This window comes from Pecten maximus, chromosome 18 (assembly GCF_902652985.1).
Source record: "Pecten maximus chromosome 18, xPecMax1.1, whole genome shotgun sequence".
In the NCBI taxonomy this organism is placed as follows: Eukaryota; Metazoa; Mollusca; class Bivalvia; order Pectinida; family Pectinidae; genus Pecten; species Pecten maximus.
This window is the reverse complement of record NC_047032.1, coordinates 10,192,858-10,218,185: the sequence shown is the minus strand read 5'-3', so window position 1 is coordinate 10,218,185 and position 25,328 is coordinate 10,192,858. Positions and strand designations below refer to the sequence as shown.

Here is a 25,328-nt window from a genome sequence, read left to right as displayed (position 1 = left end):
TAGGGCCTCAATACTTTTTTTTCCTGTTTAAGAACAAAGCAACAATGGAAGATAAGCAGAAACACATTCTACATAAAGATCGTGAGGGGATTGGTATTGAGTGTTGTATCAAATCCAACAAATGTACAATCTAGTGAAGTATGTAGAACGGAAAAAAGCACTAACAGGCTGGGGTACATGAAAACAACCTTTAACAGATAATCTACAGTAGGGATCAACAGGGGGGATACACAGGGTGGTGGGTCCACAGGGGGGATACACAGGGGGGATACACAGGGTGGTGGGTCCACAGGGGGGATACACAGGGGGGATACACAGGGGGGATACACAGGGGGGGATACACAGGGGGAATACACAGGGGGGGATACACAGGGGGGATACACAGGGGGGGATACACAGGGGGGATACACAGGGGGAATACACAGGGGGGAGTAAACAGGGGGGATCTTCAGGGGGATCCACAGGGGGGGATACACAGGGGGGATACACATGGGGGGATCCACAGGGGGGATACACAGGGTGGTGGGTCCACAGGGGGGATACACAGGGGGGATACACAGGGTGGTGGGTCCACAGGGGGGATACACAGGGGGAGATACACAGGGGGGATACACAGGGGGGATACACAGAGGGGATACACAGGGGGGATACACAGGGGGGACCCACAGGGGGGGATACACAGGGGGGATACACAGGGGGGATACGCGGGGGATACACAGGGGGGATACATAGGGGGGATACACAGGGGGATACACAGGGGGGATACACAGGGGGGATACACGGGGGATACACAGGGGGGATACACAGGGGGATACACAGGGGGGACCCACAGGGGGAGATACACAGGGGGGATACACAGGGGGGGATACACAGGGGGGATACACAGGGGGGATACACGGGGGATACACAGGCGGGATACACAGGGGGGATACACAGGGGGAGATCCACAGGGGGGATACACAGGGGGGGATACACAGGGGGGATACACAGGGGGGATACACAGGGGGGATACACAGGGGGGAGACACAGGGGGATACACAGGGGGGATACACAGGGGGGATACACGGGGGATACACAGGCGGGATACACAGGGGGGATACACAGGGGGGATACACGGGGGATACACACGGGGGATACACAGGGGGGATACACAGGGGGGATACACGGGGGATACACAGGGGATCCACAAGGGGGGATCCACAGGGGTGGGGGGTCCACAGGGGGGGATCTATTGGGGGATCCATTGGGGGATCCATTGGGGGGGATCCTCAGGATTGGAGGATAGAGTCATAGGGATCAAGAGGATCCAAAGAGGGAGTCCATGTGTTCTATTAAGGGTATCATCTTAATTGCCGTGGTAACAGAAAAAAACCTTATAAATTACATTATAATTTTGATAATTTTGAGAAAACCTTTCTGACATTCAATTTCTCTTTCTGAATATTTGATTAATGATTAAGCAAGGGATGTAACTCTGTATATTACCTTTTAACTCTTTGCCTGCTGCATAATGCAATCCTCTACCCTGCCACTATGCAATATGGCAGAAACTTTACCATCTTTATTTCAGACTAAAAGTATTTTTGGTTATTTCAAAATTTTCATATCACAGAATGATCCTTCACTTTATTTGTCTTTAAAACCCGTAACATTCATTCCATGCTTTTTAACTTGTATGTTGTTTAAAATATCAACCACAAACATGTGTCACATAAAATCACTTCAGATATTTGTAAATTGTAAGATTATAAAACAAAACCAAAAAACATAAATATGTTATTGTTTATGTGATAATTGTCTTGATTTCAGCTGGACTCAGACAAGAAATTCTGGGTCATGATGTGATTGGGTTATATTTAAATATCTAAAAAAAAATAAAATAAAGATATCTTAACAAAGCAGGTTCTGCCTTCTCCAGTGGCAGAAGGTAAGATTAACATCCAGCAATTTAGTGTATTAGCAGGCAAAGAGTTAAATATAATATCACAACCTGTCTATAGCAACCAAACTCAGTCTCCTCACACTGTTACATTTAAATCGATCATCAGACAGGGGAAATAACTCTATGAGATTAGTAGGTCGAACATTTCAAGCCACTACATAATTTTTTTAAATTATTATTAGTATTTAATGACCAGACACAAAAGTAATGAATTTGATGCCTAGTTCAAACAAAGGGAGATAACCACTTATTTTTCTTATAAAGGGATGTAACTCTATGCAAACATATTTTACCATAATTGCTTGGGATAAGCTCTGAATGACATTGCTAACTGATATATCAATATTTTTAATAAATTAAGGGACTTAACTCTGCACTCAAGGACATTCATGGTTAACATTGAAGTCAATATTTTTATCAAGGGACATAACTCTATGAAATGAAAAGGAACTACATCTCAATGAAAGTCAAAGCTAACATTAATGTCTATTTTTCTTATAAAGGGATGTAACTCTATGCAAACATATCTTACCATAATCGCTTGGGATAATTTTCTGCACAGATCGTTGCTCACTGACCACCAGGCTGGGGTTGTTTTGGGAGAGTAATCTATACACAGGGAATGTCTGTTGTATGCCTGTTCTGGGACAGTACACCTGGACTTCCTGTAAATGCCATGTAGGCTTTTGTCCACTACAATCATGTCCGATTTCAATATCCTTAATCGGACTCCAAATTCCATAAAGTTTCTTAGAAAATTTGTGTCTCTGACCACGTCCAAATTTTCCATTTTTAAGCCAAATTCTATCACTGGACTCGTTATTTGTGCCCTTTATAATGATAAAGACATTGGCGTCTGTCTCTGCCAAGGGCTTGTCTGATGTTACCGTAGTTATAATAAAGGTCTCATCTAGAATAAAAAACAGTTTTTGAAATTATTTTTTAAAATATTGTCTTCAATTTTGTTTCAAAGACATTTTGAAAAACTGACACCATTAAGAATTCCGAAATGTAGAATGATCCTTTCTATCCTATGAAGATCTTGATCATAAAATACAGATGTAACACTGTGCAATGTTCAATAAATCGCCCGATCTTATTTCTGTAATACAGGTGAGAGTAGTAGACTTGTACATATCAATTTTAGGATGATGATATTTGAAAAGAACCGGTGATTTTAACCTACTTTACGTGTGTGTTAAACTGTTTGCATGTTAACAAGCAAACTGAGTATTGCTAAAAATAGTAACGGTAGACCTTGACCTTGACCCAACAATCCTGAAAGTCCAACTTTTCCATGATATTATGGTCCTTTGTAATTGTATGAAGTTTGATCAAAATCCCTCAAGGAATGAAGCAACTAGAGCGCTGACCAACTTTGGGGTTACATACGTGCATATGTGAGATCTAGATTGTCGTACGTATGTGATATCTAGATTGTCGTACGTATGTGATATCTAGATTGTCGTACGTATGTGATATCTAGATTGTCGTACGTATGTGATATCTAGATTGTCGTACGTATGTGAGATCTAGATTGTCGTACGTATGTGATATCTAGATTGTCGTACGTATGTGATATCTAGATTGTCGTACGTATGTGAGATCTAGATTGTCGTACGTATGTGAGATCTAGATTGCCGTACGTATGTGAGATCTAGATTGCCGTACGTATGTGAGATCTAGATTGTCGTACGTATGTGATATCTAGATTGTCGTACGTATGTGATATCTAGATTGTCGTACGTATGTGATATCTAGATTGTCGTACGTATGTGATATCTAGATTGTCGTACGTATGTGATATCTAGATTGTCGTACGTATGTGATATCTAGATTGTCGTACGTATGTGAGATCTAGATTGTCGTACGTATGTGAGATCTAGATTGCCGTACGTATGTGAGATCTAGATTGTCGTACGTATGTGAGATCTAGATTGTCGTACGTATGTGATATCTAGATTGTCGTACGTATGTGATATCTAGATTGTCGTACGTATGTGATATCTAGATTGTCGTACGTATGTGATATCTAGATTGTCGCACGTATGTGATATCTAGATTGTCGTACGTATGTGAGATCTAGATTGTCGTACGTATGTGATATCTAGATTGTCGTACGTATGTGCTATCTAGATTGTCGTACGTATGTGATATCTAGATTGTCGTATGATGTGAGATCTAGATTGTCGTACGTATGTGAGATCTAGATTGCCGTACGTATGTGATATCTAGATTGTCGTACGTATGTGAGATCTAGATTGTCGTACGTATGTGATATCTAGATTGTCGTACGTATGTGATATCTAGATTGTCGTACGTATGTGATATCTAGATTGTCGACGTATGTGATATCTAGATTGTTGTACGTATGTGATATCTAGATTGTCGTACGTATGTGAGATCTAGATTGTCGAGGATCATAAAAGGTCTACATCTATACAAGGACAGTGTTATCTTCCACCAGAAACTTTAAAAAAAAAAAGCTAATATTTATTCTTGAATTAAAGAAATATGCAGTGCATAGTACAAACCAGACTTTTGTAATCATGCAGTTGAAAGTCAATTAATAAGATTAGTCCAGAATGATATTAAGAAGACTAGCACAGAAGGATCTCTTATACAGTATACAGTGAAACCTGGCTAAAACGAATAAATATGGAAAGGTCATCTGGTCAACCAGTGCTGGTTAAGTGTCAGTATACTCAGGTTCAACTATATACGAGCGTCTATGTCACTATTTTCTATAAGTTTCCATGCTCATAAATGAGGTTTATAGTTCTATAATGTTGATATATGGGGATGTTCCTTATAGACAGGTTAGTACTATTTTAGGGATGGTCACTGTAGACAGGTTGTTGATAAAAGGTATATAGTTTTGTACTGGACAATTAGGGAGTATAGGAGGGGGAATGAAAAATTTGGGAAATTTATGAATTATAGATTGGTAGGTAGCTATGGACAGGTCATTTACCATTTTATAGTGATATTTTCTACAGAACGACTATTCAACTTTCTAGAATTATAAATATGGTGCATTCAGGTTGTTTAGTAAAGATAGTCTCTAAAGACAGGAGACAGTCACCATACACAGGTTATTTTGTAGAGATGGTCTCTATAGACAGGTTATTTTGAAGAGTTGGTCTCTATAGACAAGATAGTCCCTATAGACAGGTTATTTTGTAGAGATGGTCTCTATAGACAGGTTATTTTGTAGAGTTGGTCTCTTTAGACAAGATAGTTGCTATAGACAGGTTATTTTGAAGAGATGGTCTCTATAGACAAGATAGTTGCTATAGACAGGTTATTTTGTAGAGATGGTCTCTATAGATAAGATAGTTGCTATAGACAGGTTATTTTGAAGAGATGGTCTCTATAGACAGGCTATTTTGTAGAGATGGCCTCTATAGACAGGTTATTTTGTAGAGATGGTCTCTATAGACAAGATAGTTGCTATAGACAGGTTATTTTGTAGAGATGGTCTCTATAGACAGGTTATTTTGTAGAGATGGTCTCTATAGACAGGTTATTTTGTAGAGATGGTCTCTATAGACAAGATCGTTGCTATAGACAGGTTATTTTGTAGAGATGGTCTCTATAGACAGGTTATTTTGTAGAGATGGTCTCTATAGACAAGATAGTTGCTATAGACAGGTTATTTTGTAGAGATGGTCTCTATAGACAGGTTATTTTGTAGAGATGGTCTCTATAGATGGCCTCTATATACAGGTTATTTTGTAGAGATGGTCTCTATAGACAAGACAGTCACCATACACCAGTTATTTTGTAGAGATGGTCTCTATAGACAAGATAGTTGCTATAGACAGGTTATTTTGTAGAGATGGTCTCTATAGACAGGTTATTTTGTAGAGATGGTCTCTATAGACAAGACAGTCACCATACACCGGTTATTTGGTAGAGATGGTCTCTATAGACAGGTTATTTTGTAGAGATGGTCTCTATAGACAGGTTATTTTGTAGAGATGGTCTCTATAGACAGGCTATTTTGTAGAGATGGTCTCTATAGACAGGCTATTTTGTAGAGATGGTCTCTATAGACAGGCTATTTTGTAGAGATGGTCTCTATAGACAGGTTATGGACATTTTCTACAGAAGGTAGACAGGTTGGGTTTTGTAGAGTGATCACTACTTCACCAAGCATTAGTACATAAAGGGCTATTAAAAATAATGCTGATAAAATGATTTTTATCCAAACCTGAAAAAGAATGTTGGGATAAACATTTGTCTGAATACTAATCATACCACAAATAGGCAACACAATACAAAGTGTAGCAGCTACTGCTATTGTCTACGTAAACAAAGCTGACAACATGCTATAAAACAAAGCTAATTCCATTGTAAAATAACAAAGGTCTATTGTAATTCTGATGATGTCCTCCTAGCACCCAACATTTTCTTTTTATAAGAATAAAAAAAGACCAAAAGTGTCTTTACTTTTAAGATTTTGAATTTTTCATCATTTCCAAGGACAGAATAAATTTGTGAAAGTACCCTTGAAAATAACCTTAATTTTGGTGACTGGGAAGATATCTCTTCCTCTGTAATAAAACAGCCCTAGTATATTCATCAGAACTACAGGCAAACTGCTAAGTTTCCGCATTGTTATAAAACTACAGTTAACCATATTTCCACACACTGTACGGAGACCACAGAACGGGATGACTTACCATGGCACTTGGAGGTTGATGATAGTAATCAATTTTTAAATGTCAACTTTTAATCTGATCTTTATAAGTTTCAAGAAAATCTGATTGTTACAAAATAAAAAAGGGACACCTCAATTCACTGTATAATTATAGTCTATTAGTGGGGGAAGTAATGTAGAATTCACTGATAAAATGTCAATTTTTGTGACAATAGTTTCTTGGGAATCCGATAATTAGAAAGAAAATCCCGCTACCAGGATCTTGTCAGACGAATAAAGGAACTAGTTGTAGAAATAAAATGATGATATAAATTATATTCTGTGGTCTCACCAGAGAACAACCAAAATTCTACAAATTGATTGAATGAGTTCAGAGACACAAATCCTTACCTGAGCTCTTTTTCCGCTCCTCCTTTTTCTCCGTAGATGGAGCCACAGTTACAGGAGCGAGAGGCGGTGTGGGGACCTTTCTTTCCGTATCTGTCTCTGTTTGAGTCTCACTGTCAGAAGAGCTACCACTTGACTCCGTTGATGATTTCACTTTTTCTGATATGACCTCGTGAACGGGAGGCGGACTTTTACGAGGTTCTTTACCCTGTTTCTCGGTATCTGTCTCCGTTTGTGTTTCTGTTTCCGATCCGGAACTGCTACTACTACTAGATTTCGATTTCTTCTGTAACACTTCTGGTGATGGAGGTTTCGGTGGCTGAGGTACATGGTGCTTAGTGTCGGTGTCAGTCTCAGTCTGAGTCTCGGTCTCACTGTCAGATGAAGAATCACTGGAGCTTGACCTTGGAGTGTCCTTCGGTTTAGGCGATGGAGGTTTGACAGGGGCAACGCTCGGTGTATCAGCTGTTCTTCCAGTTTCCGTTTCAGTCTCAGTCTCCGTCTGAGTTTCAGTTTCAGTATCTGATGTCTTGGATTCAATTTGAGGTGTTCTCTCGACAGCTGGAGCTGTCTGAGTCACAAAAGGTGTCTCTATAGTCGCCATGGCTACGGTGGCTGGGGCAGGTCTGGAAACTGTAGTCTCTGTCTCGGTCTCACTCTCACTTGAGTCGCTACTGGAGTCTGAACTTGACCCACTGGTTGCAGTGCGAGGAGTCTCTTGAATACCCTGAACTACTTGTTTTCTCTCGCTGGATTGGAAAGGCCGTTCATACTGAAACACAGCAGGGACTGGTTCAGCCTGCTTCTGATCCTCTTCTTTGAATTTTCTGTCTTCTTTCTGTTGCATTTCTGATTCAGTCTCAGTTTCAGAGTCGCTTGAAGATAAACTTGAGGAGGAGCTTCTACGCTTCTCAACAATTAACTGTGCTTTAACAGGTTCTGCCTCAGCTCTCACGACATTTGACATTACAGGTGATGGCGATTCCTCACGACGCGGTGGTGTAGGGGATCGCTCGGGTGATTTGGGGGGAGAGGGCGATCTTCTTGGTGAGGGAGGAGAGGGTGACCTTCTCCTTGGTGATGGTGGGGATGGTGATCGTCTTCTAGGTGAAGGGGGAGAGGGCGATCTTCTTCTTGGTGAGGGAGGAGATGGTGATCTTCTCCTAGGTGATGGTGGGGATGGCGATCGTTTCCTTGGTGGAGAAGGTGAAGGTGAACGTGGTGGCGATCTTCTTGATGGTGTTTCAGGTCTCTGTTGAGCAGCTTCTGCACTTTCTTTAGAATAAGCCTGTTGTGTGGCCCCGACATTTGGTGTCAGCGTTGGGTAGATGATACGTGTATCACGCTGGGAATCTACATCAATGGAGTGAGAAGAAGCTGAAGAGGGCGGTCTTTCAGTCGACTCTGTCATCTCAGTCCTTGTATCCACGGAAACAGAGGGAGCAATTTCTTTCTTTGCCTTATGACGAGATTCTGATGAAGATGATGAGGAACTGCTGGAGCTGCTGCTATGGAAACAGGCCAAAGATGATATGATTAAATTTTTTTTTAATCTTAGAATTCTACTGAATCCTTGCATTGCAAGGCTGTTATTCAACAAGCAATCGAGGGTCATAAGGATGGGATTGGTCTATAAATATCATACCTTCTTTGGGTTATAAAAGTCTTAAGTATTTTTGCCTTTAACAACATTGACACTTCAGGGATTTTCTGATGAGATGCAGAAAATTAATCCATTGCTATCACTTTAGGTAAAACAGTAAAATGTTTAACTGCAATCATCTATTGATATTGTCTTTGGTCATGTGACTCACCTGCTTGTACTGCTGCGCCGCATGCGGTATTCTGTAGAAATAAAATATACTTCTATTATTCAGTATGAATAAACAAGTCACTTATGATACAGTTTTACATCCAAATGTTTTCCTTTTTATAATCTAAAAGTTCTGCTGTGTTGCAGATTGTGGCCTTAAAGTTCATTTTGAAAATATATATCAACTGAACTTCAATCACAGAAATGAATTTTTAATGAACGAAGTTTTTATAAAGCATAATCGCATGCAGTTTATCTTCAGATATTCCACTGAGAAGCTTTCTGCTAATATATGTATATATGTGTTTAATGTATCTGTAGGAGTTCAGTTTGATAACAATAAGAATGAATTACTTATAAAATTACTATTATAGTCTTATTACTGTCAAAATACATATTTTAATGCACACAAATTTTAGCGCTTAACCAAATTTTAACAATGATGAATTGTCCTGTTATCAATACTTGCCATAGAAAACAATAAACATCATAAATCATCTATTACCACAAACATAATTTAGTGCAGTTCAATGGGAAAATCGCTAAAATAAGATTACCACTAAAATAAGATTATTTACTGCTAAAATAAGATTACCATGAAAGCAAGATTACCACGAAAATAAGATTACCACTAAAATAAGATTACCGCTAAAATAAGATTACCACTAAAATAAGATTATGACTATAAATGCTAAAATAAGATTACCACGAAAATAAGATTACCACTGAAATAAGATTACCACTAAAATAAGATTACCGCTAAAATAAGATTACCACTAAAATAAGATTATGACTATAAATGCTAAAATAAGATTACCACCAAAATAGACTACCCCCCCCAAAAAAGGATTACCACTAAAATATGAAAGTTGATAATGAATCAAGGCAAATTGTCAATTAAATTTGATTTGATTTTCTTTTTCTTTTCATTTTTTGTTTAATGCTACTGTCAATGACTCTTCGTACTTTATAGGCGGGTCTTATTTGCAGCAAAAAAAAAAGAAGTTAGATGTGTAACTGTTTGTGGAACGTCTTTTTTATTTGGTGCCAGAATATATTCGAAAAGTTCATGGGTGAGAAACAACATAAAAAACATGGAGAAAACATCGAAAACATCAGAATATAGAGCGCATGGTAAGTTTGTGATAACAGAGTAATAGAATGTGTATGATTTATATACAGGAAGCATTGCTCATGGTCAAAGACACAAGTACAGTGCAGAGTAAACTAACAGATTCTCAGTCTAGCATGTGCTGTACTTAAGTATGCATGGATTCAGAATTTATATATGATGATAAGTTGGCCTGATATAGTGCAAAGAATTTGTTTTAAATATCTAAATTCTTCATAAAACTATAAGTTAACTGATTCAGAGAATATTTTTCTAGTGTAAAAACTGTTGTACTCTGATAATTGTTTTTTTTTTAAACATTACCATCAGATACAGTTTGTAACTGTGAATTTAACATCTTCTGCAAGTACAGGATACCCATCAATAAACTATTTTATGAGTCCCGAATGTTATCATTAAAATTCAAAGAAACAATTACTATCATGAGACCTCAAAGTGCTATGAATGCTGAAAATCAGTATTTTAAAACTGTTTTTTTTTCTCCTTTTCATAGAAGGCCTAAAAACCTTATACTGCAGCAGTGGATAGAAAGAATAGGGATAAAACAGCATACCTCTGACCAAGTCATAGAAATTATTAAAAAAGAAGTGAACTATGAATTCATAGGACCTTATATTAATTACAAAAGAAAAACATGCCACTTTACACCCCAAAACACAGTTTGGGGAGGATCGCATCAGCAGTTCCTGAGATTAGCTAGATACATCGGGACGGGACGGGTAACACTATAATACCTCCCCCGGTCCCCGCCCCCATTTCATGACGGGGGGCATAAAAATAAAAAATAATGTGCTGTGCAGGAATACCATGATTGACCTTTTTCAAATCCTAGCTGGAACCCCGATATAAGTAGTTGTATGTTTATGTTAATGATTAGGTGATATTCTTTCAAAGGGAAATAACTCCAGTGGATCTGATGTAGTGAGCGATTAAACCCTGGCACCGTTATTTCTCATAAAGGGACATAAATAAATCCTCACCATCTTCTTTTACATTCTTCCTCATAGATCGTTGCTCAGAAACCACAACACTCGGCTTTTCTGGGGTCAGGAGTTTATAGACCGGAAACGATTGCTGTATGCCAGTTCTGGGGCAGTATACATAGACATCCTGTAGATTCCAGGTCTGTTTTGGTCCTCCACTACAATCATGGCCGATCTCGATGTCACTTATGGGACTATCTATGTCAGTGACACTCTCTGTGAATATGTCGGACCTTCCTCGGTGAAACTTCCCCTTCCTCAGCCAGATTTTGCCGGAGGATTTGTCGTTTGTTCCGTTTAGGATGATGAAGACTTTGGCATCGGTTCCAGCCGAAGGTTTGTCAGCTGTGACAGTTGTGATGACAAACGTCTCGGCTGATGAGAAACAGAAATTTCAACTTCTTTCACAAGCCGTAAACTACATTTTCATGATGTAATTGTCCGTAATTTTGATGATATGAATAGTTGGGGCCTTATATGTGCAATACCATGCAAAGTATTCAGTGTTTCTTGACCAAATTAGTGCAGTAGAATTTTGGAAAAGCAGTACATTAAGTAAGATAAGGGATTTCGCTGTCAAGCACAGATGGGAGATATTTCTACCAGTTTCTTTCCACTGTTGTCAAGTTACTATATAACACTTTAAATTCATGGGGTCAATATTTTGCATTTTCCTTTTCAAACTTATTTGCAGAGTCAAATTTCGCTGCACACCACTTTCTAAAATTCAGTGTTTTTTTAGTTTAGTTTGCAATGCATTTGGAGTATAACCTGACTAAAACACAGATGTATTAACTGTAAAAATGGCATTTCTGAGTAGGACAGGGATATAATTATCCATTATCGGAATATAAATTTCACATCCAGACTTCCATTTTACAGTTGATTAAAATTTTCTTTGAAAATTATGTAACGTTGTTGAGTTATATTTTCAGACTAATAACCTACGAAATATAACTAACGTCTATATATCAAGGTCACAGATCAAAGGTTACAGGTCAAAGGTTACATAACAAAGAAGATCACAGGTCATGCAACAGGACACTAACATTTGAATATTGAGGTCAAAGGTCACATAACAAAGAAGGTCACAGGTCATATGCAACAGGACACTAATATTTGAACATAGAGGAGATCAAAGGTCATAGGTTACAGGTCGAAGGCTACATACAAAGAAGGTCACAGGACACTACTATTTAAACATCACCATCACCATTAAGTTTACAATATCATAACTGCACAAGCTTGATAGTAAGCACGGGTGACAAGATAGATAAAAATATCGGGTACCAACATGCCTGGTAACTATGACAACATACCTGTACCAGTGGTTTCGTCTTTTTTCTGGCTATATGGGGTTTTCTTAGTCATGGTTTCTTCATCATCAGAGGAAAATGCCTCAATCTGGAAATTAGAATAATGATTAAAAATGGTACTTGTATTAGTTTGAACTATATATATGGCTTGTAAACTATATAAGGAAGGTTGTCACCGATCTCACTATTTCCCCAGAAGCATTGATGGAACTCTGCTGCAGTTCTAGATTTATATAAATAGAGAAAGACAAATGTAATTTTACACATCTCTATTAGTATCCAAAGTTTTAGGTTAACTTTCCATTTCACAATAACACAACAGGGGTTTAAAACTATGTACAGGTAAATGTGTCCTTATAAAATCTGGGTGTATTTTTTATTTTCACTTACATATCTTTATGTAGCAAAGACAATCAAGAGTCTTTGGTTAAAAATATGAAGATTAAATTAGCAGATCAGACAGTTAAGGAATTTTTTCTTATGTTTCAATTATCGCACCCATTCTCTTTTACTGAAAAAAAAAGGTGGGAGTTCGCTTATTAGGGACGGTAAGTTTAGTAGGTTGAGTACGGTATATATTGTAACATGCAAAATAAATGAACAGTTAATAATAAAATACCCAGCATTCTCTAAAACAACAAAATAAGAAAGATAAATCTCACACAAATCACAGGTATAGCATAACTCCTTAATGAAATGATATTATACAATTATCGACCTTTTTTCAGGTGAATACAAGGATTTATTAACCTGGGAAAGTGATATTTCCTGAGGCTGGAGGCATGATATGTTTTATCATATGACATTTTACTTATCTTAAAGCAAAATTTGTTTGTCAACAATCATTTGGAGGAAGACGGTTTCAGTCCTTGTAGGAGCGCAGGACAATAATTGCCATTTCCGTGGCTCTCCTTTTTTTTTGCATCCTTTTTGTTCAAGATTCTCGCTAGTCGCTATACTTCCTCCTTGGAAACATTTCCAAAATGCGTTTTGTCTGTTTTGTGTACGAATATCATGACAGAAGTGACCAAGTCGTCTGTCTGCCATATTTACTGTATGGAGTCAATTTTTACTGGCCTCTAATTGGTCAATATTTAACAGCAGGTGTTTTGGATTCAGTTATTAACCTGCGTGGATCACGGCGGGGTTTTTGGATTTCAATATTAACCTCTCATGCAAATTTTTGTCATTGCAGGTTAATATCGCATCTAATTTTGACCTCTGCAGACTGTTCAGACCAATCAGCGTTGAGTAAATAGTGTAGTAATATAATAATTGAAATTATCACCTTGCGTTTGTGATCCAGGCCAGTTTTTGGTCGAGATTTTCGGGCAGGTGGATCCTCTTCTACCTCATCCTCGTAACCTGTGATTGTAGACGATTTTGTCTTTTGTGGTGGAGCTTCGTCTTCTGATGAAGATGAGGAGGAGGATGACGATTCAAAACGGTCTTCGTCATACTTGTCTGTAATTTTGATTAAAAAAAAAGTTTAACAGGTAACATATTTTAAACTGTATCAATACATTTGTATTGCTTTTTTATTATATTTTTTAAAATGCAGTTGTAAGTTTTCTTTCGCTTCAGAATTGATAAGAAAACATGCAGGACCATTTTAATTTATCCAATTAAATATGAAAGAAATTACTCACCAGCATACATGTATATATCTAACATGATCTGTTCAGCAACTGTTGTCCATTGAAAATACAACAACATTGGACTCACATATCAATACAGTATTGGAGTTCGGATTTTGAATCCTTGCTTTGATAAACAAGTTACGTTTTGAGAAATCCTATTTTAGTAACAATTAATGACCTTGACCTTGGAATAAATCATCATACATAGTACTTAAATCACAATCTAGAATGTTCAGTAAATGAAACAAACCTTTACAAAACCAAACATTGATTATGGTTTTGCACTTTTCAAAGAAAAGAAAATCTTTGACCTTTGCTATGCCACTGCACTACTGATACCGACCTTTGACCTACTGTAACCACCATCAATGAAAATGTTTTCCTTTTCTATGATATATATATATAGCAAGTGTGAGCTTTTCTGCAGTTTTTCATTCTGTGGAATTTATTTTTTTATTATTTTTGATTTCCTTAAAATATGTACATTTGTATTTAAGATTTTTCAATTTCTCTCCTTTTTGTAGAAAGAAATTCTGTAATTTCTTCAATTATTCAAGGACACATTATATACACATGGATTTGGATTAAGAACAGAAGCTGTTCCATCTATCGTACAGCTGTTACATTTACAGTACTTACCCACAGAGGATTGTGTAGTTCTACAGGTTACTTGGTAACCCCCATTTTCTTTTTACAAACAGCAAACTGACAAAGCTTATTTTCATACACCTTCCTCCTCCCCTCCTCCTCTCTCTCTCTCTCACTGATTAATACATAAAATAGATATCTGTGCCCCCCCCCCCCCCCCCCCATGAATAATAACTGTACTTTCTTTCCCTTTTCTGGTAAAAAAAAACAACCCACTTTTTTGTTTTGCCGTCCATGAATGACAATGTAAGATTTTTTTTCAATATTAAAAAAAATTACTTCAGATAAAAATTTCTCATTTTTTAAAAATTATTATGTCTTTGAAAAATGATAATAGAGTTCTTTCAACCTTAATGATTTGATTTTGAAATTTTCTTGATATTTAACTTAATAAAAAATGCATTTTTTTTTTTATTAATTTTAATTATACATAAGCATATTTTTCAAAACTGTTTTAAAATTAAGGGGTAGTATTTAAAATGAAACCCATCAAAAATAAATGATAGGAAACCCTGAGGTATTTGAGAAATTCTTTCAAAATGTGATACCCATTTACAATTGTCTGCTATTAGGAAGAGCAACACAATGCTATTGCTTCTAAGGAAAGATAACTCAGATTTTTTTTAACATTCAAAGAAACACAACTCAATGATGTGCTATTTCCAAGGAAAGAAAACTCATGGACCAAACTGTTATAAGCTTATGAAAATTTTAATTGGTTTTAATTCGGCAAGCACAAAATCACAATCATTTATACTGTTTAAATATTGTAATGAAAATGAAAAAAAAGTCATATATAAAGTTATAAATATCCAACAATATTGATTATAGAATTTGTAATATTTTTAGAAAAAAATGCAGCATGTTTACATGACAGGGCTGTGCCGAGGCAAAAATGAACAATTACGAATAAGTAGAGAAAGAACAGATACAACGTTAATACAAAATAAAATCACAATGTTTTCAATTTTGACCTTCCTCAATGAAAAATATCTATACACTGTAACTGTATTTGTTTAAACTTCAAAAATATCAAAAGTTAAAAAGATGAACAGTACCAAAATCACCATAATAGTCTACTTATGATTTGGAATTGAATTATTACACAAATCAAAATTCTCAAGAAGTTTTATTTTATTTCTTGAAGAAAATCAGAAATCAAAAATTGTCAATGTACAAATGTGTTGCACTTTTCAATTATAAAAAAAACCATATAATTATAAAAATAATAAAAGTGTAAATTAAAATTTATATGAAAGCACCTTTTCTTTGGTTTTTACCTAATTACATTCGCACTCATGTAATTTGTCCAATTTTCATTTCTTCATAGTCAATGCTCGGAAGCAGGGATATATATACAATATGATAATGATATACAAGCTAATTCATGCTCTTTTGCACGAAATCAGCTTTTTATTTGCTAACAAAATTTATTGATCTGAAGATTCCTAAATATTTTTTATCACAATAACTATCAGATAGATTTATTGATCAGAAGATTTGTAAATATTTATTTGTAATGAACCATTGAAAAATTTTTGAAAATTGCCCAAATCAATTTCTAGAGTGGTTAAAATGTTTAAAAAAAACCAATGTCTATGGACATAAACTAGCTTCATTCTTGAAAAAAACACAGAATCCACAAAGATGTCAAACCAGGGGAGAACATTTTCACAAGTAAAAAACAAAATTACATTTATAAAATATACAACAATGTAGATACATGTAAAATAAATAATCGCAAATACATGACAATAATGACAGCAACAGGTTACCCTAGAAATAGTAAATAACAACAACAATATGTACGCTAGATAATTCTACTGTAAAAATTTACAGAGGTCAATAATATTACTCAAATTCATTAATGTCCTGTAACATCAGAAAATTCCTGAAGATTTCCCACAGGAAATCAACACTTAAATTAATGTTATTTATTTAAAAATTTTTTTTTTTAAATCCAACAGGGAATAACATTTTCCAATAAACAACTTAATTACGTAATTTTAAAGTTAAGGATTAGCTTGATGTTATGGAAGAGTCATAAATCTTGGTTCTAACTAGAGGGACTATAACTCCAATAATAACTGGAAATTGTTCAATAATCCATAATTAAAAAAGCAGGGCTAAAATATGCACAAAAATAGCTTTATTTATAAGTGGATAATATAATATAAAAGTGTAAATTGAGTTTTTATACCAATTAGATATATGTATATATATTTGAGCGATGATGTAGGACCTGGAGCAAATATCAGCAAAATAATTTAAAGGTTAGTATTTAGCTTTCATATAATTGTGTATGAATATTAAAAAAAAATACACAAATTAAATTTTCTTTTTCATTAATACCGTATAGTATATGTATCAATTTATGATTTTTCTCACTAGAACACAGCAACTACGTCTAGTGTAGCAACCAGAAAAAAAGCTCCGTTACTACAAATACATAACTATTTCATGATCTGAACTCAGTGTGGTGTATAGGGTTATATATAAGAAGACAATCATTTTAAACAAAGTATTATATAGTCTCTGTACTACACATATGGGTTAAGCACCAGTAAAAATTAATTAAGCATTGTTTTAATTAACAAACATTTTAACAAGAATAAATTTGGAATTCTGAAAAAAAAAAAAAATATTTGAGATATGTGGTGTAGTATTGTTATGTATTCTACTACATCATTAATATTACTGTTTAAACTTCTTCAATAAAGTCTTAACAAAGTTATATCTACTGACCCTATAAAAATACATATGTAATGGAATTCACTGCAATACACAGACAGGTAAATATTTTACAGGTAAAGCACGCCTTTCTTGTATAGGTAATCTTTCAATGTGCTACTTTAGAACCATACACAGTCTAGACATTGCACTTTAGAAAGCAGTTTACCATGAAGACAAACTAGGGTTAAGACTGATGGAAACTGACATGGTCACATAATCCAAAGACAAAACTACATTATCAGAGAATCAGAGATCTTAGTTCTACAATAAAGACAGGAGAAATGAATGCTATATCTGGGGGAGAGAGACATATTAAGAAAGATGAGATAAAGTTTGGACCTGTTTTACAGTTGTCCATGATAGGTGATGTAAAATTGTTTCCGAGGTTTGAAGGTGACAGCTGAAAAATACAAAGATACATGATCACAATTGGATTCCAAAAGGAGTAATAGAGAGAGAAAAAAAAAAATAGAAAATGAATTACATAACAACAAATATATCTGTTTTCTTTTCTATCAAAATCTTTAAAAAGATGGCTACCATGGTTCAATTCTTAAAAAAAAAATCTGGATAATCAAGTTTAAACTTACAATTAAGAACAGTATAGTTATATGTATGAACAGCTACAACCTTTTGTACCCTGATTTTAATTAACATTGATAAAAAGTTCTCATATTTACATATTTATGAACAGTCTTTGAAAATCAATTACATGTGATCTATCCAAAAATAGATGTATTGAATACAATGTTACGATAAGTTTATGAACAGTGTAATTCAACAAGGCAATATAATTACCATTTTACTGAAAAAGGGAGACAACTTCTGAATAAGGGAGATAATAAGTTAACAGGGGAGACAACTTCTGAACAAGGGAGACTACTCTTGTAAAAAACAGATTCTCTCAATGACATTGAATTTTTTTCTCTTTTTCTTTTTACACTCACATGAAAAATGTCAAATAAGGACAAAAAAAACTAAAAAGGAGGAGGAAGGAAAAACGTGTTAAATTTGAAAGGCCATGTTTTATCTTTAGCAGAAAAGCTATAAAAGATATGATTTATATCAGGATGAATTTAAAGATTCCTGCTTCATCTCCCTCACTCAGTTTATGGTATTTTATAAATTTACAAAACATGATATAAAATATAAATTGGATACTTACAGGTGCTTTACCCATGCATTACATGTGCAGAACATGTGCTTTTATCAGCTTGCACATGCTTTGGATATATACATTCCTTGTGTGAAAAATAATACATATACATGTACATCACCATTACAAAAATATAAGGTGTATCAATATCAATGATCTATAAATAGCTCTTGGTAATCAATCAAAATCAATGTTCCTTATGAGAAATGGAAACAAATACAAGATTGTAAATTTCCATTGTTATCTCATGATTTAAAATCACCTGAGGCTCTTTGAAACGTCAAATATCAACATTTATAGACTCAAACTGCTTTTTCTTTGTGTCATCACAATTGAAACAATGGGAAATTTTAGACAATCAACTCTGGTCGATGTGAATAAGTGTTTGTCACTGACACAGTTTTCAATATTGTAATAGGTAAACAATTTCCTCCAAATATTTTCAAACTTTTTTTACATACCATGATTATGAAATTATATGTAAACAGCAAAATACGTCACCACTGATTAACAGAAAAACAAGTATAAAACAAATAAACAGGTGGTCATAGTGTAGGAAAATATGATGCAGATTAAAGCAAATATGATTTGAATAATTAAAAAAAAATTCCTAGAAGATGACACATACCAGGAAAGAAACCTAGTACATATGTATCAGTTAAACTTCTGGCGGCTACTGTTGATGTTGACGAAATTAACTCCTAATCATGTGTAACGAATCAGACCTAACGAAGGTTCATAAATAACATTAGATTTCATTCTTTGAAGAGAGCTTGAAAAGGGAGGTTACTCTACCTTAAAACCTGTCAGTATAAATGTGCCGACTGAAGTTTTGTTTACACAGCTTACTGGGGGAGGACACCAATCATGTCAATCAGAATGTTACTTTAGGGAATCATGTCTGTTGTAATTCGGAGTTCGTGGCCAGACTCACTGTATGATCATCGGATGTCAGTTCAGAGATTGTTGACATAATGTCTATATCATAAGCAGCTGCCATCAAATCTTTGTATGTGTCCTTGTCAAGGTCATTTAAATCCAGATTGTTGGGGTCAATAAGAATTTCACCTTTTCGTGTAGGGATAGACAGAATAGTATTCTCTGTGGTGAGATCCCCGACAGGTCTACCAATCTCTGACTGGGATATTCTAGCAGGATCTACGGAACAAGATTGTCCTGGAAGGTTTCCAGTTCCGGATGTGGAAGGTTGTATGTGTGGCTGAAGCCCTGGAATTACTGCAGATGACATTGTTTGTTGTGAACTTGGAACAATTTGTGTAAGTTGTTGTGGGGCTACTGGAAGTGAAGTTTGTAAAACTAAACCTGGTGTTTGTTGTTGTGGAAATTCAACAATTTTTGCTGGTTGTTGTGAAGTTGGAGCAATTGCTGTTGGTGCTGGTTGTTGTGGGGTTGGAACTACTGGTGTTGGTTGTTGTAGGGTTGGAACAACTGGTGCTGGTTGTTTTGGGGTTTGAACAGCTGGTGCTGGTTGTTGTGGGGGTTGAACAGCTGGTGCTGGTTGTTGTGGGGGTTGAACAACTGGTGTTGGTTGTTGTGGAGTTGGAATAACTGTTGCTTGTTGTTGATGGGTTTGAACAGCTAGTGTTGGTTGTTGTGGGATTTGAGCAGCTGGTGCTAGTTGTTGTTGGGTTTGAACAGCTGATGTTTGTTGTTGTGGGGTTGGAACAACTGGTGCTAGTTGTTGATGGGTTTGAACAGCTAGTGTTGGTTGTTGTGGGGTTTGAACAGCTAGTGCTGGTTGTTGTGGGGTTGGAACAACTGGTGTTGGTTGTTGTGGGGTTGGAACAACTGGTGCTGGTTGTTGTGGGGTTTGAACAGCTGGTGCTGGTTGTTGTGGGGTTTGAACAACTGGTGCTGGTTGTTGTGGGGTTTGAACAGCTGGTGTTGGTTGTTGTGGGGTTTGAACAACTGGTGCTAGCTGTTGTTGGGTTTGAACAGCTGATGTTGGCTGTTGTGGGGTTTGAACAGCTGGTGCTGGTTGTTGTGGGGTTGGAACAACTGGTGCTGGTTGTTGTGGGGTTGGAACAACTGGTGTTGGCTGTTGTGGGGTTTGAATAAATTGTGCTTGTTGTTGTGGGGTGTGAATAACTGGTGTTGGTTGTTGTGGGGTTTGAACAAATTGTGCTGGTTGTTGTGTGTTTGGAACTACTGTTGTTGGTTGTTGTGGGGTTTGAACAAATTGTGTTGGTTGTTGTTGGGTTGGAACAGCTGGCGCTGGTTGTTGTGGGGTTTGAAAAACTGGTGCTGGTTGTTGTGGGGTTGGAACAACTGGTGCTGGTTGTTGTGGGGTTTGAACAACTGGTGCTGGTTGTTGTGGAGTTTGAACAACTGGTGCTGGTTGTTTTGGGGTTGGAACAACTGGTGTTGGTTGTTGTGGAGTTTGAACTACTGGTGCTGGTTGTTGTGGTGTTTGAACAACTGATGTTGGTTGTTGTGGGGTTGGAACAACTGGTGCTGGTTGTTGTGGAGTTTGAACTACTGGTGCTGGTTGTTGTGGTGTTTGAACAACTGGCGCTGGTTGTTTTGGGGTTGGAACAACTGGTGTTGGTTGTTGTGGGGTTTGAACAACTGGTGCTGGTTGTTGTGGGGTTTGAACTGTTGCTGGTTGTTGTAGGGTTTGAACAGCTGGTGCTGGTTGTTTTGGGGTTGGAACAACTGGTGTTGGTTGTTGTGGGGTTTGAACAACTGGTGTTGGTTGTTGTGGGGTTTGAACAGCTGGTGCTGGTTGTTGTGGAGTTTGAACAGCTGGTGCTGGTTGTTGTGGGGTTTGAACAACTGGTGTTGGTTGTTGTGGGGTTGGAACAACTGGTGCTGGTTGTTGTGGGGTTGGAACAACTGGTGTTGGTTGTTGTGGAGTTTGAACAACTGGTGCTGGTTGTTGTGGAGTTGGAACAACTGGTGTTGGTTGTTGTGGGGTTGGAACAACTGGTGCTGGTTGTTGTGGGGTTGGAACAACTGGTGCTGGTTGTTGTGGGGTTTGAACAGCTGGTGCTGGTTGTTTTGGGGTTGGAACAACTGCTGGTTGTTGTGGGGTTGGAACTACTGGTGTTGGTTGTTGTGGGGTTTGAACAGCTGGTGTTGGTTGTTGTGGGGTTTGAACAGCTGGTGTTGGTTGTTGTGGTGTTTGAACAGCTGGCGCTTGTTGTTGTGGGGTTTGAACAACTGGTGTTGGTTGTTGTGGAGTTGGAACAACTGGTGTTGGTTGTTGTGGGGTTGGAACAACTGGTGCTGGTTGTTGTGGGGTTGGAACAACTGGTGCTGGTTGTTGTGGGGTTTGAACAGCTGGTGCTGGTTGTTTTGGGGTTGGAACAACTGCTGGTTGTTGTGGGGTTGGAACTACTGGTGTTGGTTGTTGTGGGGTTTGCACAGCTGGTGTTGGTTGTTGTGGGGTTTGAACAGCTGGTGTTGGTTGTTGTGGTGTTTGAACAGCTGGCGCTTGTTGTGGGGTTTGAACAACTGGTGCTGGTTGTTGTGGGGTTTGAACAGCTGATGTTGGGTGTTGTGTGGTTTGAACAGCTGGTGCTGGTTGTTGTTGGGTTTGAACAGCTGACGTCAGTTGTTGTGGGGTTTGAACAGCTGGTGTTGGGTGTTGTGGGGTTTGAACTGTTGCTGGTTGTTGTAGGGTTTGAACAGCTGGTGATGGTTGTTGTGGGGTTTGAACAACTGTTGCTGGTTGTTTTAGGGTTTGAACAGCTGGTGTTGGTTGTTGTGCGGTTTGAACAACTGGTGCTGGTTGTTGTGGGGTTTGAACAAATGGTGTTGGTTGTTGTGGGGTTTGAACAGCTGATGTTGGGTGTGGTGTGGTTTGAACAGCTGGTGCTGGTTGTGGGGTTGGAGCAATTGGTGCTGGTTGTTGTACGGTTTGAACAGCTGGTGCTGGCTGTTGTGGGGTTTGAACAAATGGTGATGGTTGTTGTGGGGTTTGAACAGCTGATGTTGGGTGTGGTGTGGTTTGAACAGCTGGTGCTGGTTGTGGGGTTGGAGCAATTGGTGTTGGTTGTTGTGGGATTTGAACAACTAGTGCTGGTGGCCGTTGAGTTGTAACAACAGTAGTAGTTGGCTGTTGTGACATGACAACAGGTGTTTGTGGTTTTGAAGTTTCATACACTTCTGGAGTTGGTTTTGGAGTTGTAATGACTGTGGTGGTCGGCTGTTGTGACATGGCAACAGGTTTAAGTGGTTTGGGAGTTTCATACACTTCTGGAGTTGGTTTTGGAGTTGTAACAACTGTGGTGGTCGGCTGTTGTGACATGACAACAGGTGTTAGTGGTTTGGGAGTTTCATACACTTCTGGAGTTGGTTTTGGAGTTGTAACGACTGTGGTGGTTGGCTGTTGTGACATGACAACAGGTGTTAGTGGTTTGGGAGTTTTATACACTTCTGGAGTTGGTTTTGGAGTTGTAACGACTGTGGTGGTCGGCTGTTGTGACATGACAACAGGTGTTTGTAGTTTTGGAGTTGTAACAACTTGGGTGGTCAGTTGTTGTGACATGACAACAGGTGTTTGTTTCATTGGTGTTAAGACTGGTCTAATTATAGATTGTTTATTCAGTTCTTTTTCAGCATCAATTAACTGTTGACTTTCAACAATAGGGGGCAATCGCTGCCCCATTCCATCTGTTGGAATAAGTTTAGGAGGCTTGTCAACAACAGCATCTGGATAGGACTTTTCAACTAAGGGGACCGGCCGTGATTTATCATCTGTTTTGGGAATTTCAACTGCAGGAGCTGGTTGAGATGTTTTCATTAAAGAAACTGGTTGGGTTATCTCTAAAAGAGCAGGGGCTGGTTGAGTTGCTTTGACTACAGCATGAGCTGGTTGGGGTGTTGCAACAACCGCAGGAGCTGTGCAAGATTTTTCAACAATCGTAGAAGCTGGTGGGAGCATTTCACCTACAGCAGGTGTTGGACGAATCGCCTCAACATTAGCATAAATTGAATGAGGTTTATCAACAATAGGAGCTGTTTGAGGTGTTTCAACAACTGTATTTGACTCAGTTGCCTCAACAACCACAGGAGCAGGTTGGGGTGTTTCAACAACAGGAACTGACTGAGGTGTTTCAACAACAACTGGAGCTAGCTGAGATGTTTCAACAGCAGAAACTGGCTCAGGTTGGACAACAAAAGCAACTGGTTCAGATGTTACAACACCAGCTACAGGTTGAGATGTTTTAACAATGCTGACTGGTTGGGATGTTTCAACAAGAGCCACTGTTTGAGGTGTTTCAACAACAGCAATTGGTTGAGGCATTGCAACATTAGCAACTGGCTGAGGTGTTTCTGAATCAGGAACCAACTGAGGTGTTTCAACAACATGAGTAGCTGGTTGAGGTGTTTTAACTACAGTAACTGGCTTAGTTGTATCGGCAACCACAGGAGCTGGATGTGATGTTTCAACAACAACAGGAGCTGGTTGTGGTGTTTCAACAACAACATGAGCTGGTTGAGGTGTTTCAACAACAGGAGCTGGTTGTGGTGTTTCAACAACAACAGGGACTGGTTGAGGTGTTTCAACAACAGGAGCTGGTTGAGGTGTTTCAACAAAAATAGGAGCTGGTTGTGGTGTTTCAACAACAACAGGAGCTGGTTGAGGTGTTTCAACAACAACAGGACCTGGTTGTGGTGTTATAACAACAGGACCTGATTGTGGTGTTATAACAACAGGCGCTGGTTGAGGTGTTTCAACAACAACAGGAGCTGGTTGTGGCGTTTCAACAACCTGAGTGGCTGGTTGTGGTGTTTCAACAAAATGGACTAGTTGAGATGTTTCAACAACAACATGAGCTGGTTGTGGTGTTTCAACAACAACAGGAGCTGGTTGTGGTGGACCAACAACAACAGGATCTGGTTGTGGTGTTATAACAACAGGCGCTGGTTGAGGCGTTTCAACAACAACAGGAGCTGGTTGTGGTGTTTCAACAACAACCGGAGCTGGTTGTGGTGTTTCAACAACAACAGGGACTTGTTGTGGTGTTTCAACAACAACAGGAGCTGGTTGTGGTGTTTCAACAACAACCGGAGCTGGTTGTGGTGTTTCAACAACAACAGGGACTGGTTGAGGTGTTTCAACAACAACAGGGACTGGTTGTGGTGTTTCAACAACAACAGGAGCTGGTTGTGGTGTTTCAACAACAACAGGGACTTGTTGTGGTGTTTCAACAACAACAGGAGCTGGTTGTGGTGTTTTAACAACAACAGGGACTGGTTGTGGTGTTTCAACAACCTGAGTGGCTGGTTGTGGTTTTTCAACAAAATGGACTAGTTGAGATGTTTCAACAACAACAGGAGCTGGTTGTGGTGTTTCAACAACAACAGGGACTGGTTGAGGTGTTTCAACAACAAAATGGACTAGTTGAGATGTTTCAACAACAACAGGGACTGGTTGAGGTGTTTCAACAACAACAGGAGCTGGTTGTGGTGTTTCAACAACAACAGGGACTGGTTGAGGTGTTTCAACAACAACAGGGACTGGTTGAGGTGTTTCAACAACAGGAGCTGGTTGAGGTGTTTCAACAACAACAGGAGCTGGTTGTGGTGTTTCAACAACAACATGAGCTGGTTGTGGTGTTTCAACAACAACAGGTACTGGTTGAGGTGTTTCAACAACAGGAGCTGGTTGAGGTGTTTCAACAAAAATAGGAGCTGGTTGTGGTGTTTCAACAACAACAGGAGCTGGTTGAGGTGTTTCAACAACAACAGGACCTGGTTGTGGTGTTATAACAACAGGACCTGATTGTGGTGTTATAACAACAGGCGCTGGTTGAGGTGTTTCAACAACAACAGGAGCTGGTTGTGGTGTTTCAACAAAAAAAGGAGCTGGTTGTGGTGTTTCAACAAAAATAGGAGCTGGTTGAGGTGTTTCAACAACAACAGGAGCTGGTTGTGGTGTTT

At 38.0% G+C, this 25,328-nt stretch overlaps 1 protein-coding gene across 11 annotated transcripts in view; it reads right to left on the bottom strand.

The window, feature by feature from the left end:
- LOC117316697 (serine-rich adhesin for platelets-like) overlaps positions 1-25,328 on the bottom strand; it is an 83,771-nt gene that overhangs the window by 11,332 nt on the left and 47,111 nt on the right. For 5 of the 11 annotated variants that reach the window (XM_033871437.1, XM_033871432.1, XM_033871438.1 and 2 more), the window contains 6 exons: positions 13,528-13,703; positions 12,243-12,327; positions 10,921-11,298; positions 8,810-8,840; positions 6,999-8,503; positions 2,475-2,852 (listed from right to left, as the gene is read on the bottom strand). In XM_033871437.1, coding sequence (XP_033727328.1) covers positions 2,475-2,852; positions 6,999-8,503; positions 8,810-8,840; positions 10,921-11,298; positions 12,243-12,327; positions 13,528-13,703 — 2,553 coding nt within the window. The remainder of the gene's footprint in view (positions 1-2,474; positions 2,853-6,998; positions 8,504-8,809; positions 8,841-10,920; positions 11,299-12,242; positions 12,328-13,527; positions 13,704-25,328) is intronic. The other 6 variants (XM_033871433.1, XM_033871435.1, XM_033871439.1 and 3 more) reach the window with 6 other exon arrangements.